Source organism: Hemitrygon akajei, chromosome 2 (genome assembly GCF_048418815.1).
Source record: "Hemitrygon akajei chromosome 2, sHemAka1.3, whole genome shotgun sequence".
Taxonomy (NCBI): domain Eukaryota; kingdom Metazoa; phylum Chordata; class Chondrichthyes; order Myliobatiformes; family Dasyatidae; genus Hemitrygon; species Hemitrygon akajei.
The window spans coordinates 179,966,423-179,978,922 of NC_133125.1; the positions used below are offsets into that span (position 1 = coordinate 179,966,423).

General features: G+C 45.0%; 1 protein-coding gene across 1 annotated transcript in view; it reads left to right on the top strand.

The window, feature by feature from the left end:
- Positions 1–3,863: 3,863 nt before the first annotated feature.
- LOC140718889 (suppressor APC domain-containing protein 2-like) overlaps positions 3,864–12,500 on the top strand; it is a 41,654-nt gene continuing 33,017 nt past the window's right edge. Inside the window, exon 1 of the mRNA XM_073033158.1 lies at positions 3,864–4,733. Coding sequence (XP_072889259.1) covers positions 4,292–4,733 — 442 coding nt within the window. The 5' untranslated portion in view covers positions 3,864–4,291. The remainder of the gene's footprint in view (positions 4,734–12,500) is intronic.

Sequence of the window (12,500 nt, forward strand, 5' to 3'; positions counted from 1 at the left end):
TTGCAGTTGTTGGTATCTCGGGTCTCTCGTTCTGATGCTCTATTCCAGATGATAAACAGGAGGCTTTACATGAAGCAGAACAGGAATCTGTTTGTTGTTTGAAGATGAGGCCCCAGGTCATGCTTAACCTCACTGTCTTTTTTCTCCATGACTAATTGTGAACCATTGATTTTGCAAGTGGCCGACACATTTGGCAGGCTTGCTGAGTAAATATTGAACACACCAGTCAGCTCAGACATCACACAGCTGGCATTAGTGCACATAACCCAGGGGAGAATGTGTATTTGACTCTGTCCCATTTTCTTTTGGGACTAGGTGGGGGAGAAGTCACACACTGTTTTCTCCCTTTCTGGCACCGTGTCACACACTGTCCTTTCCCTCTCTGTGACCGGAGACAAGCCAGGTAGAGATTCAACGCATTCGCAGTATCAGTGGAATCCTTTCTATCTATCTACGTAGAAATCATGTCGGGTACTGGTGTTTCCAACAGTACAACACTCTCTCAATAAGGCTCTGGGGGTGTTGTCCCAGATATTTCTCCTGAAGATGCTGATTAGCTTCTCATAGAGCCACACAGCACAGAGACAGTGTAGAGCCCCATATGCTCCACAGGCCCTTAGTCTGTGGGTTTCTAAGGCTCTGCCTGTTAAACTGCTGGTGTTTAGGGCAGCAATGAAGGTCCTCCATCTCTGTCTGTCCTTGGCCATTTTCTCTATTGTGCCCCAGGTGTGGTTCATCTCTGCCTCTACAGCACCAGGTCTTTGGTCTCCCCTGTTTCCTCCACCCTTCAGGGGTCCAAGGAAGTGCTGTCTTGATGATGGAGTTGGCCTGTCTTCTCATCACATGCCCAATCCACCTCCAACAATTCTGTGGGTTTCTACATGTCAGTGTGATGCAAATTCCCACCCAGATATTTCTTAAATGCTATGAGAGTCTCTGCATCCACTGTCCCCTCAGGCAGTGTTTTCAAAATTCCAACCATCCTCTGTGTGAAGGCATTGTTCCACACACCCAAATATACATTTAGAACATACAGTGCTGTGCAAAAGTCTTGGGCACATATATACAGTATAGCTAGGGTGCCTAATATTCTTGCATTGTACTGTAAGCTGGTCTTTGTATCATTTACATCTTTGACTTAATTCTGATTTGATTTGATGCACACGCTGGAAAGACATCTATCTCCAACCTTTCCGTATTCGACCCTGAAACGGCAGTATTTGTGAATCTTAACTTTGTGTAATATTGGTAAACAATAAGTAGATAACATACTGGGCAAAATTCTTGGGCACCCTAGCTATTAAATAATATTATCTAAAAATATAAATGTCCCTCAGACTTGTGCACAGTACTGTAGAACATAGAGCAGTACAGCACAGTACAGCTCTTTGGCTGTATTGCCGATCTTTTAACTTGCCCCAAGATTAACCTAACCCTTCCCTCCCATGTAACTCTCCAGTTTTTCTTTCCTCCATGTGCCTATCTAAGAGTTTCTTAAATGTGTGTGTGTGTTTGTGTGTTTGGTGGGGAGGATCTACTTCTGACGTTCCTCCTATACTCTCCTCTCATCACCTTAAAATTCTGCCCTCCTGTATTATTTTCACCTTGGGAAAATGCACTGGCTCTCCGCACTGCCTATGCTTCCTATCAACACCTCCATCAAGTCATCTCTCATCCTCCTTCTCTCCAAAGAGAAAAGCTCTAGCTGGCTCAATCTTTCCTCTCAAGACATGTTCTTTAATCCAGGCAGCATCCGCCCGAAGGATCACTGGGTCCTGAATCACCTCGACCATAAACTGTTCCAGCTGATACCAGTTGGGAAATGGTACCGCAGCATAAAAGCCAGGACCAACAGGCTCCGGGACAGTTTCATCCATCAGGCCATCAGACTGTATTTCTATGTTATATTGACTATCCTGTTGTACCTACTATTTAATATAAATTACTATAAATTGCACATTTAGACAGAGATGTAATGTAAAGATTTTTACTCTTCATGTATTTGAAGGATGCAAGTAATAAGTCAATTCAATTCAATGAAGTGTCCACATTCTTCCTATAATGAGGCAGCTAGGACTGAACACAAAATTCTAAGTGTGGTCTAACATTACCTCTCAACTCTTGAACTTAATTCCAAGACCTCATACCTCTTACCCTAAATCCATGCCCCCTAGCTTTAGATACCTCCACGATGGAGAAATGTTTTCTGCTATTGCTGCCAAGTCTCAAGTTCCACTCCTCTGAATCTAAAGGTCTAAGATTGTCCCATGTGCATCGAAACATAGAAACAAACAGTGAAATGTGCCATTTACATCAAAAGCCAGTGTAGTCTGAGCATTAGCTGCTGGCAGCCCAGAAGCGTTTCTGTCCTTCAAAATAGCATGTCCGCAACTTGTTAACCCTTGTGTCTGGAATGTGTATCAAACTGAATCACCCTGAGAAAACCCAAGCGGTCGTGGGGAGAACATGCAAACAGCGACAGGAATTCAAACCCGATTGCAGATTGCTGGCACCGAAAGGCATTGTACTAAGCACTTTGCTACTGTGCTGCCTCTATCAGTTCCTCTGGTAGGTGAGACTAGAACTAGGGGACATGGATTCAAGATTCAGGGGAGTAGATTTAGGATGAAGATGAGGAGGAACTGCTTTTCTCAGAGACTGGTGAATCTATGGAATTCTCTGCCCAATGAAGCAGTGGAGACTACCTCAGTAAATATATTTAAGACAAGGTTGGATAGATGTTTGCATAGCTGGGGAATTAAAGGTTATGGGGAAAAGGCCAGTAGGTGGGGATGAGTCCACGGTCAGATCAGGCATGATCTTATTGAATGGAGGAGCAGGCTCGACAAGCCAGATGGCCTCCTCCTGCTCCTATTTCTTACGTTCTTGTATAATCTTATTAATTTTATGTCTGCACAAGTACACTGCCATAAAGAGACAGTTTTTAAACAAATGCATGATGTTGAAGTTCTTCTCATGGCACAAATCCACTGCTCCCGAGAGAAGTAATGACTGAAAGTTGAATACATTAACATTCTGATAATCCACATCCTCATAGTTGTGATTGGATCAATTTGGCCAGTTTCTGGGGTTATTCCTTATAGGTACCTCCAACTCGTTTATTGTGTACAGTTTTGGTTAAAGGCTGGTGAAGGGGCAGGCAGCGCTGAGGAAGCAGGGAGCCTGCAGAATGTCTTGGACTGATTAGGAGAATGGGCAATGTAGGGAGGTGTATGGTCATGCACTTTGGTAGAAGGAGTAAAGGTGTAGACTGTTTTCTCCATACAGAGTGGATTCAGAAATCTGACCTGCAAAGGGACGTAGTGCAGGATTTTCTGAAGGTTAACTTGCAGGCTGTAAGGAAGGTAAATGCAATGCTAGCACTCATTTTGTGAGGACTAGAATATGTAAGCAATTATAGTAGATATACTCTAATAGAATATAAACGTAAGGATGTAATGTCGAGGATTTATTAGGCATTGGTCAGATCACGTTTGTATTGTGAGCGGTTTTGGGCTCCATATCTACAAAAGGGTGTGCTCGCATTGGAGAGAGTCCTAGTCTCTCGGAGAGAGAGAGCGGATAGGGTTAACCTACAGGGAACGTTTGATGTCTCTGCGCCTGTTCTGCTGGAGTTTAGAAGAATGGTGGGGTGGGGGGGGGTAGTCTCAGTGAAACCTATCAAATATTGAAAGGCCTATCTCGAGGAGAGTGATGTTTCCTGTAACTGGGGAGTCACTGACCAGAGGGCATTGTACTGTATCAGAATAGAAGGGCATCCATTTAGAAGACAGGAAGGATTACTTTAGCCACAGCGTGGTGAACCAGTACTTTCCCTGTAGCTGTTAAACTTATTTCTGCATTATGTTATTGTTTTACCTTGTTCTCCCTCAGTGCAATGTGTAATACAGTAATGCAAGGCCAGCTTTTCACTGTACACGTTACAATGATAAACCAATTCAATTCAATTTCATCTGAGCCGGATGCCGAATCATTGGGGTTTTAGAATAGCCGGATAACGTATTAAGTTTCTCTCTAACTCTCAGTGGAGGCCGAGGGTTGCACCGTTTGAATGAAATTGACTTCTTGCAGCGGCGGCAGTGCGGCGCTCCTTCAGCGCGGCAGTGGGTGGGACAGAGTGAATCGGGCTGCAATTCGCGTTGATGAGTCTCTGCTTTAATGAGCCCCGAAGCTCGGCAGAACACACAGTTCGACTGTCTCTCACCGGGGCCCATCTCGGGATTATGCGCTGACCGAGACCGGGACCCTTGTGTACCGTGAACCCGGGCGGATGGCATCTCCGGAGCTGAGCCGACTGGTGGAGCATCTTCCCCGGGATAAGAGGCAGCAGCAGCCCCGGTCTCCGCCTCGGACTTTCCTCTTCAGTCTGCGGACTCTATTTGACATTTTGGAGCAACAGAGCGGGGGTACGGTCGAACTGCGCGACATCGAGAGGGGCTGGCCGGACGACAGTAGCCGGGAGCCAGCTCTCCCGCCCGGCCTCATTCCCTGCCTGCGCCGGGTAGCCGATCCCGGGGGTCGCCTCACTTTTCCCCGCTTGCTGGCCGGAATCAGGACGGCGCTGGAGCAGGAGACCGAGCCGGAGGGGGCAACACCTACCGGAGAGCAGCAATACCGAGCAAAACCCTCCCCTCCGACCGGCTTCGTGTACCGAGAACCCGGGGCACATGGGAGTAATGCCCCGGTAACAGACAGCGGGAACCGCGCACAGGGTGAGTGAGTGCCAGGGTTTTAGAACCTTATCAGTACTTTTACTTTTTCAAAATAAAAGAACAGTCCCTGAGACCGCAGCTGTGCGCAGCGTGGGTGAGCGTCCGCTTGTTAATAGGACTTATCATTTATCAGCAGCCCCGAGACGGTGGGCAGTGATTATCAATACATTTTCTTAATAACCAGTCGCGAGCAACGATTAAATGGACAGGTCAGAAAATCATCAGCCAACAGAGAGAGTGTACGCGTTAGCCTTTCATTAATATCCCTCTTTAATAAGAGCTATTAGAGAGCAAGAACTTCACCCGGGCCTGTGACTCTCTGGTTATTAACGGTGTTAATAGATTTAATTAAAATAAGATTAATATCGTTTTTGTTAAATTGCAGTCCAATCAAATCGGAGCGGCAACAACCCGCAATGAATGTTTGTCTTGTAATTTTATTAAACAGCTTGAGGTTCGTCACACAAGACGAACCAGTCCGTGGATAGAATTAAACAGCAAAATTATAACCAATATTTAGGCAGGAGGGACACGGTGCGTAAATGCTAGATTATTAACCATAAAACACAGCGGGAGAAATCAGGCCAGTCGGCCCATCGATTCTATCACGGCTGCTATATTTTCCTTCTCAACCCCACTCTCCTGCCTTTTCCCGTAAATTTTGACGCTGACTAATCAATAACTCCACATCTCAGTCTGAGATGTAACTGAATAAAAATTCTCAGGCGGCAGGAGTTTAGCACATTGTGTGGCCACCAATTTATCAATAGTACATTTTATTTTATATAAATAATATTTTATTATGTAATTTTATTTTATGTAGGCGACAGTAACTAGGGCCGTAGGGCAGAATGAATACGATGATCAATTATATTCTAGTGCCAGCCGTGGCCTGTTCCCCAGGGATTTTGTTAGGTCATTTTTATTTTCATTTTACACATAATAGGTAATTTGTTTTTGTCAAAATAACTGAACTAACTTTACAGAAATAAGTGCGTCATCATTTTCATAACATCCACCAGTTCATCCTTGAGCCCATTATTTCTTTTCGAAACTTAGTCTATCGCTCTGTTTATCTCTCTGTTCTCTCTTTGTGTCTATCCCTTTTTTCCCTCCTGTCTCTATCTCTCGGTCGGAGGCCTCTTTCCTGATTGCCGCTGACTGATTTAAGCTCCCGAGACACAACCCTCCGCTCCCCCCACCCCCCCCCCACCCTCCGCCGCCGAGTCGCTAAATGTCAACCGTTCTCAATCAGCGACCCAGGAAAAAGTTGACGTGCTTTGTTCGAGTGCGTACACGCACACAGCGGCAGCCGAGAACATTTTGGAAACAGTCCAGTTCTTATAAAGAGCAGCTGTGTTGTATTCTGCGGAGCGAGAGGGTGGGAGCTAGGGGATTGGGGGTGGGGGGGGGGTGTCTGTACATGAGATGCAATTCGCTAGAGCAAGTCAGAGCACGTGTTGGAGTTGTTTACTGGCGGCGCTGGATACGTGAAGCTCTTACCACAGAGAGCCAGCCAGGTCTAAAGCTGGCGAGCAGTCCCGACTACAGATGTTGGAATCTGGGGCAACTCAGCGGGTCAGGCAGTATCGGGTTTCGTGTTTATTGCTGTCATAGGCGTGTGTGCACTGGCTGATAAACGCTGTGAAAACTCTTGTTTCTGCAGCAGTACAGAACATTAGAATCTGAATCGGATTTATTACAGAACCGCTGATTTATACGGTGTGAAACGTGTTGCTTTTCCGCAGCAGTCCAAAGACGCGGCATAAAAAGACACTGCAGCCATGACAAACATAAACTAAATTAACATAAATGTTCACGTAAACTTATAAAACTTATAAAACTCTTCAGTTTGCGTATAAGGAGAAGGTGGGAGTGGAGGATGCTATCACGTATTTGCTGCACAAATCCCTCTCTCACCTAGATGGGGTCAGTTGTGCTGTGAGGATTACATTCCTGGACTTCTCTAGTGCCTTTAACACCATCCAGCCCAAGATCTTAAGGCACAAACTAACGGAGATGGGAGTAGACTCTCACATGGTGGATTGGATAGTGGACTACTTGACAGATAGACCTCAGTATGTGCGGTTGGGAGACTGTAGGTCTGACACGGTGGTCAGCAGCACAGGAGCGCCGCAGGGGACCGTGCTCTCTCCGGTCCTGTTCACCCTGTACACATCAGACTTCCAATATAACTCGGAGTCCTGCCATGTGCAGAAGTTCGCTGATGACACGGCCATAGTGGGGTGTGTCAGGAATGGACAGGAGGAGGAGTATAGGAAACTGATACAGGACTTTGTGATATGGTGCAACTCAAACTACCTGCGTCTCAATATCACCAAGACCAAGGAGATGGTGGTGGACTTTAGGAGATCTAGGCCTCATATGGAGCCAGTGATCATTAATGGAGAATGTGTGGAGCAGGTTAAGACCTACAAGTATCTGGGAGTACAGTTAGACGAGAAGCTAGACTGGACTGCCAACACAGATGCCTTGTGCAGGAAGGCACAGAGTCGACTGTACTTCCTTAGAAGGTTGGCGTCATTCAATGTCTGTAGTGAGATGCTGAACATGTTCTATAGGTCAGTTGTGGAGAGCGCCCTCTTCTTTGTGGTGGCGTGTTGGGGAGGAAGCATTAAGAAGAGGGACGCCTCACGTCTTAATAAGCTGGTAAGGAAGGCGGGCTCTGTCGTGGGCAAAGTACTGGAGAGTTTAACATCGGTAGCTGAGCGAAGGGCGCTGAGTAGGCTACGGTCAATTATGGAAAACTCTGAACATCCTCTACATAGCACCATCCAGAGACAGAGAAGCAGTTTCAGCGACAGGTTACTATCGATGCAATGCTCCTCAGACAGGATGAAGAGGTCAATACTCCCCAATGCCATTAGGCTTTACAATTCAACCGCCAGGACTTAAGAACTTTTTAAAAGCTATTATTAATGCTTTTTGAGATGGTGATTTAGATGCATATCATATTTTTTACTGAGTTAAGTATTGTATGTAATTAGTTTTGCTACAACAAGTGTATGGGACATTGGAAAAAAAGTTGAATTTCCCCATGGGGATGAATGAAGTATCTATCTATCTATCTATCTATCTATCTATAAATGTATTGTAATTCTAGTCCCATTTGCCCGTGTTTGACCCGCATCTGAATCGGAATGAGGCTTATATGTGTCGTGAAGTTTGTTACATAAAAATATAATAAATTACAATAAATATATATATTATAACTAGTGCAAAAAGAGCAAAACAATGAGATACTGTTCATGGGTTCATGGACAGTTCAGAAATCCGATCTCTCTAAAGCTTTCCATGTACTTATCCAAGTGACTTTTAAACGTTCTTATAGTTCTTGCTTAACCACTTCTCTGGCAGCTCAAAGTAATTTCATTTTCAAAGTACATGTATGTCAGCATATACAACCCTGAGGTTCATCGCCTTGTGGGCATAATCAATAAATCATATTAGAATCAATGAAAGACCACACCAGCCTGGGCGTTCAGCCGCAGTACAAAAGACAACAAGCTGCAAATACAAAAAAAGAAAGAAATAATAAATAAATTAAATAAACAGGCAATAAATATGGGGAAATTAGATGAAGAGCCATTGAAAGTGAGTCCATAGTTTGTGGGAACAGTACAGTGATGGGGCAAGTGAAGTGGTCCCACTGGTTCAAGAGCCTGCTGTCTGAGGGGGATTAACTGTTCCTGAACCTGGTGGTGTGGGTCCTGAGGTTCCTGTACCTTCTTCCTGATGGAAACAGTGAAAAGAGAGCGTGCCCTGGGTGGTGGAGGTCCCTGATGATGGGCCATTCTACAAACAACCACCCTTAAAGGTTTTAAATACTTCTCCTCGCACCTTGAACCCATGTTCTCTAGTTTTACACACAAAAATTGCAGGAGGGACTCAGCTATGGAGGACAATAAACAGTCGACATTTTGGGCTGAGACACTTCATCAGGACCCTTCATCCTCTAGTTTCAATTCTATTTATCTGTTGTTGAAGTTGGGCTGGATATTCTCGGAATCCATTTCAACTGGAGTGAAAATAAAGAAAAAACACAGGTACTGGAGTTGCAGTTGGTGTGAACGAACATGGAATCATGGTACCCAGCAACTTAAAACATAAGACCATAGGACATGGGAGCAGAATTAGGCCATTCAGCCCATCAAGTCTACTCTGCCACTCCATTGTGGCTGATCCCAGATCCCACTCAACCCCATATACCTGCCTTCTTGTTCTATCCTTTCATGACCTGACTGATCAGGAAACCATCAAATTCTGCCATAAATATACACACTGACTTTGCCTCCACCGCAGTCTGTGGCAGAGCATTCCACAGATTTTCTGTTCTCTGGCTGAAAATTCCTCCTTACCTCTGTCCTAATGGGTCGCCCCTCAAAGTTTGAGGCTGCTCCTTCTAGCCCATGATTTACCCCCCCCCCCCACATAGGGAACATCTTCTCCACATCCACCCTATCTAATGCTTTCAACATTTGGTAAATTTCAATGAGATCACCCCACATTCTTCTAAATTCCAGTGAGTACAGGCCCAAAGCTGCCAAACGCTCCTCGTATGTTAACCCCTTCATTTGCGGAATCATGGAGAACAGCAAAGTGCTTTGGGCAACACACACACAGGATGCTGGAGAAACTCAGCAATTCGGGCAGCATCTATGGAGGGGAATAAACGGGTGAAATTTCAGGCTGGGACTCGTCATCAGGACTGGAAAGGAAAAGGGCAGAAGACAGGGTAAGGAGGTGCGTGAGGAAGAGAGTTAAAAGCAGGCAAGTGATAGATGTCAAGGTGATTGGCATAAGGCTAATACAGTGGTAGTGAACTGGATTCGGTTCCCACTGCCATCGGTAAGGAGTTTGTACTTTTTCCCTGTGATTGTGTGTTTCCTCCCACATTCCAAAGATGTACGGGTTAGTAGATTAATTGGTCACACAGGTGTAATCGCCCAATTTTTCCTGCCCTATGGCTGACATGGGGGAGTTGCAGAAATGTTAATGATGAGGAATTTTCAGCTGTAGGGACACTATTATTAGACGTTACTGACAGCACGGAAGAGTAGCGGTTACAGAAACTGTCTTGTAGCTCCAGGGATCAGCATTCGATTCCTGCCACCATCCATAAGGAGTTTGTGCGTTCTCCCATTGACTGCACCGTTTCCTCCGACTGCTCCAGTTGTTGCCTGTATTCCAAAGTCATAGAATTAGGGCTGAATAAGCTGCAGGCCCAATGTGTTTTTACCAGAAGTGTGGCAATGCTTGTGGACTGCTCCCAGTGCAATACTCGATTTGGTTGAACACAAACGACACATTGCATTGTATGAGTCAAAGTAGATTTGGCAACTAAAGTGAATCGTTATCTTTGTTGATGCAAACTAAAGGACTTGCACAAAGCTGATCGTCCTGAACTGGGCAGGAAAGGGAAGGCTTAGCCCAGCCCTATCTGATCTGGCCCCCTTCTGCTAGCTTGTCTCCAACTGGTACATTGTAAAAAGAAACACTAGCATGTTTGCCCAATACAAATGATTCAATACACCCAAAGCTCTTTTACAGCCATTTCACATCTTGCAGTGCGTTCTCCGTTGTGGGTTTGGTAGTCAATCCGTGGACAGTGAATTGCCCCGAGGTGTAGTGACGCTATTAATTTCCAGATACCTTAATTGTTTAGGATGCAGAAAAAGAACTTAAGCCAGTAACGTAGGAACATTTACAGCACAGTACAGACCCTTCAGCCCACAATCTTGTGCTGACGCTTTAACCTACTTTAAGATCAATCTAACCGTTCCCTCCTACATAGCCCGCCAATTTTCTTTTATTGTGTATCTTTTCAAGTGGTAGGAGCTTCGGGCAGGCAGTTTCACGCTGAAGGTTGCATTGAGCAGATGTCTCTAATGTATCTACCTCTAACACCATCTGGTAAGTGTGTTCCATGTTCCACCACAGCAAATATATATAAAAATGTAATTCTGACATCCCACCTGTAATTCCCTCCAATCTCCTTAAAATGATGCCCTCTCATATTAATCATGTTCACCTTGGAAATGGCTGTCCACTCTATCTACAGTTCTGATGAAGGGTCTTGGCCAGAAATGTCGACTGTCTATTCATTTCTGTAGATGCTGCCTGATCTGCTGAGTTCCTCCGGCATTTAGTGTGTGCTGCTTTTGATTTCCAGCATCTGGAGATCCTCTTCTGTTTATGAGCTGTCTCTCTGTCTGAGCCTCTTATTATCTGGGACTCTTATCAAGTCATCTGTCATCCTCCTTCTCTCCAAAGATTGCTCAGCCTAGCCTCATAAGACATGCCATCTGACCCGGGCAGCATCCTGATCGATCTCCTCTGCAACATCCCTCTACTTCTATGTTTAGCTTGCCAAGATCAGCCGGGGGGATTTCTCCCCAGTGCCCTGAATTGTCCTTCAAATGACATCACAGGGGGAAAAATGCAGGGTGATTTGCTCATTGTGGCTCTGAACGTGAATCTGCCTGCCCACATGAGAGAGCTGAGGGGTGTGAAGTGCTCGGGAATGCCCCAGGAGAATCAGAATCAGGTTTATATCACTGACTTTTGTCATGAAATTTACTGGCTTGAAGAGAGGACAGTGCAATATGTAACAATTGCTTTAAGTTACAATAAGACCATAAGAGATAGGAGCAGAATTAGGCCATTCAGCCCATCCTATCTGCTTCTACATAAGTAGTGCAAAAAGAGAGCATATTTAGTGTTCATGGACCATTCAGAAATATGATGGCAGAGAGGAACAAACTGTCCTAAATTGTTGAGTCTGTGTCGTTAGGCTGCTGTTCCTCCTGACAGTAGTAATGAGATGTGTGGTGAAGGTCTTTAATGATGGATGCCTGCTTTCTGAAGATGTCCTCGAAGCTTGGAAGGCTCGTGCGCATGATGGAACTGGCTGTGCTTGTAACCCTCTGCAGCTTTTTCCAATCCCATGCATTGGCCCGTCTGTACCATCTCCACGGTCCATCTGTAGAAACTTGCTAGAGTCTTTGGTGGCATATCAAATCACCTCAAACTCCTAATTAAGTACAGCTTCATAATATGTTGAGTCCGGAATAGATTCCCCCAAGAAGCTGCTCAAACCTTGAAGTTGAAAATAAATGTTTCAAAGTATGTATATGTCACCTTGAGGTTCATTATCTTGCAGGTATTTACAGGAAAATAATTTCTAAAGAAAACGACGGAATTCATGTAAAACTATAAATAACAAAGACTGACAAAGAAAACATTGTTCAATGTGCTCACCCTTTCCATGGCTGAGTGTTAACGGAGCAGCGGAAATCCAAGTTACAAATGATGAGAGACTCCAGAAGGATTTGGCGAGTTAAGCCTGGCGTCATCACTAATCCGACGTATCTCATACAGGAATAACATAAGTTAATTGCTGGATTGAAGGCACAGGGTTCTAATCCAGCCATTGTAAATTGGGTATAGCTGCCGATTCTGCATGACCTGGAATACTGATATGTGGCGGGGGATTACTGGGGATCTGTCAGAGCTGATTGTAATGGGTGCTGATGGAGGTGCAGCAGGATTTGTAGCAGTAATCTTGTGATTTAAGAGGTCACATTGAGACATTAACGCAGGGAAGCAGGCGAGACTCGCCTGACTGATTTAAAAGAAAACACACAACATCAGAAATGGGTTGGGATGGTGGTGAGCATTTTGCCCGTTGGACTATACAAGCTGCTTTATTCCTGATGCTACATCCAAAACGGCAAAGGTAGCTCT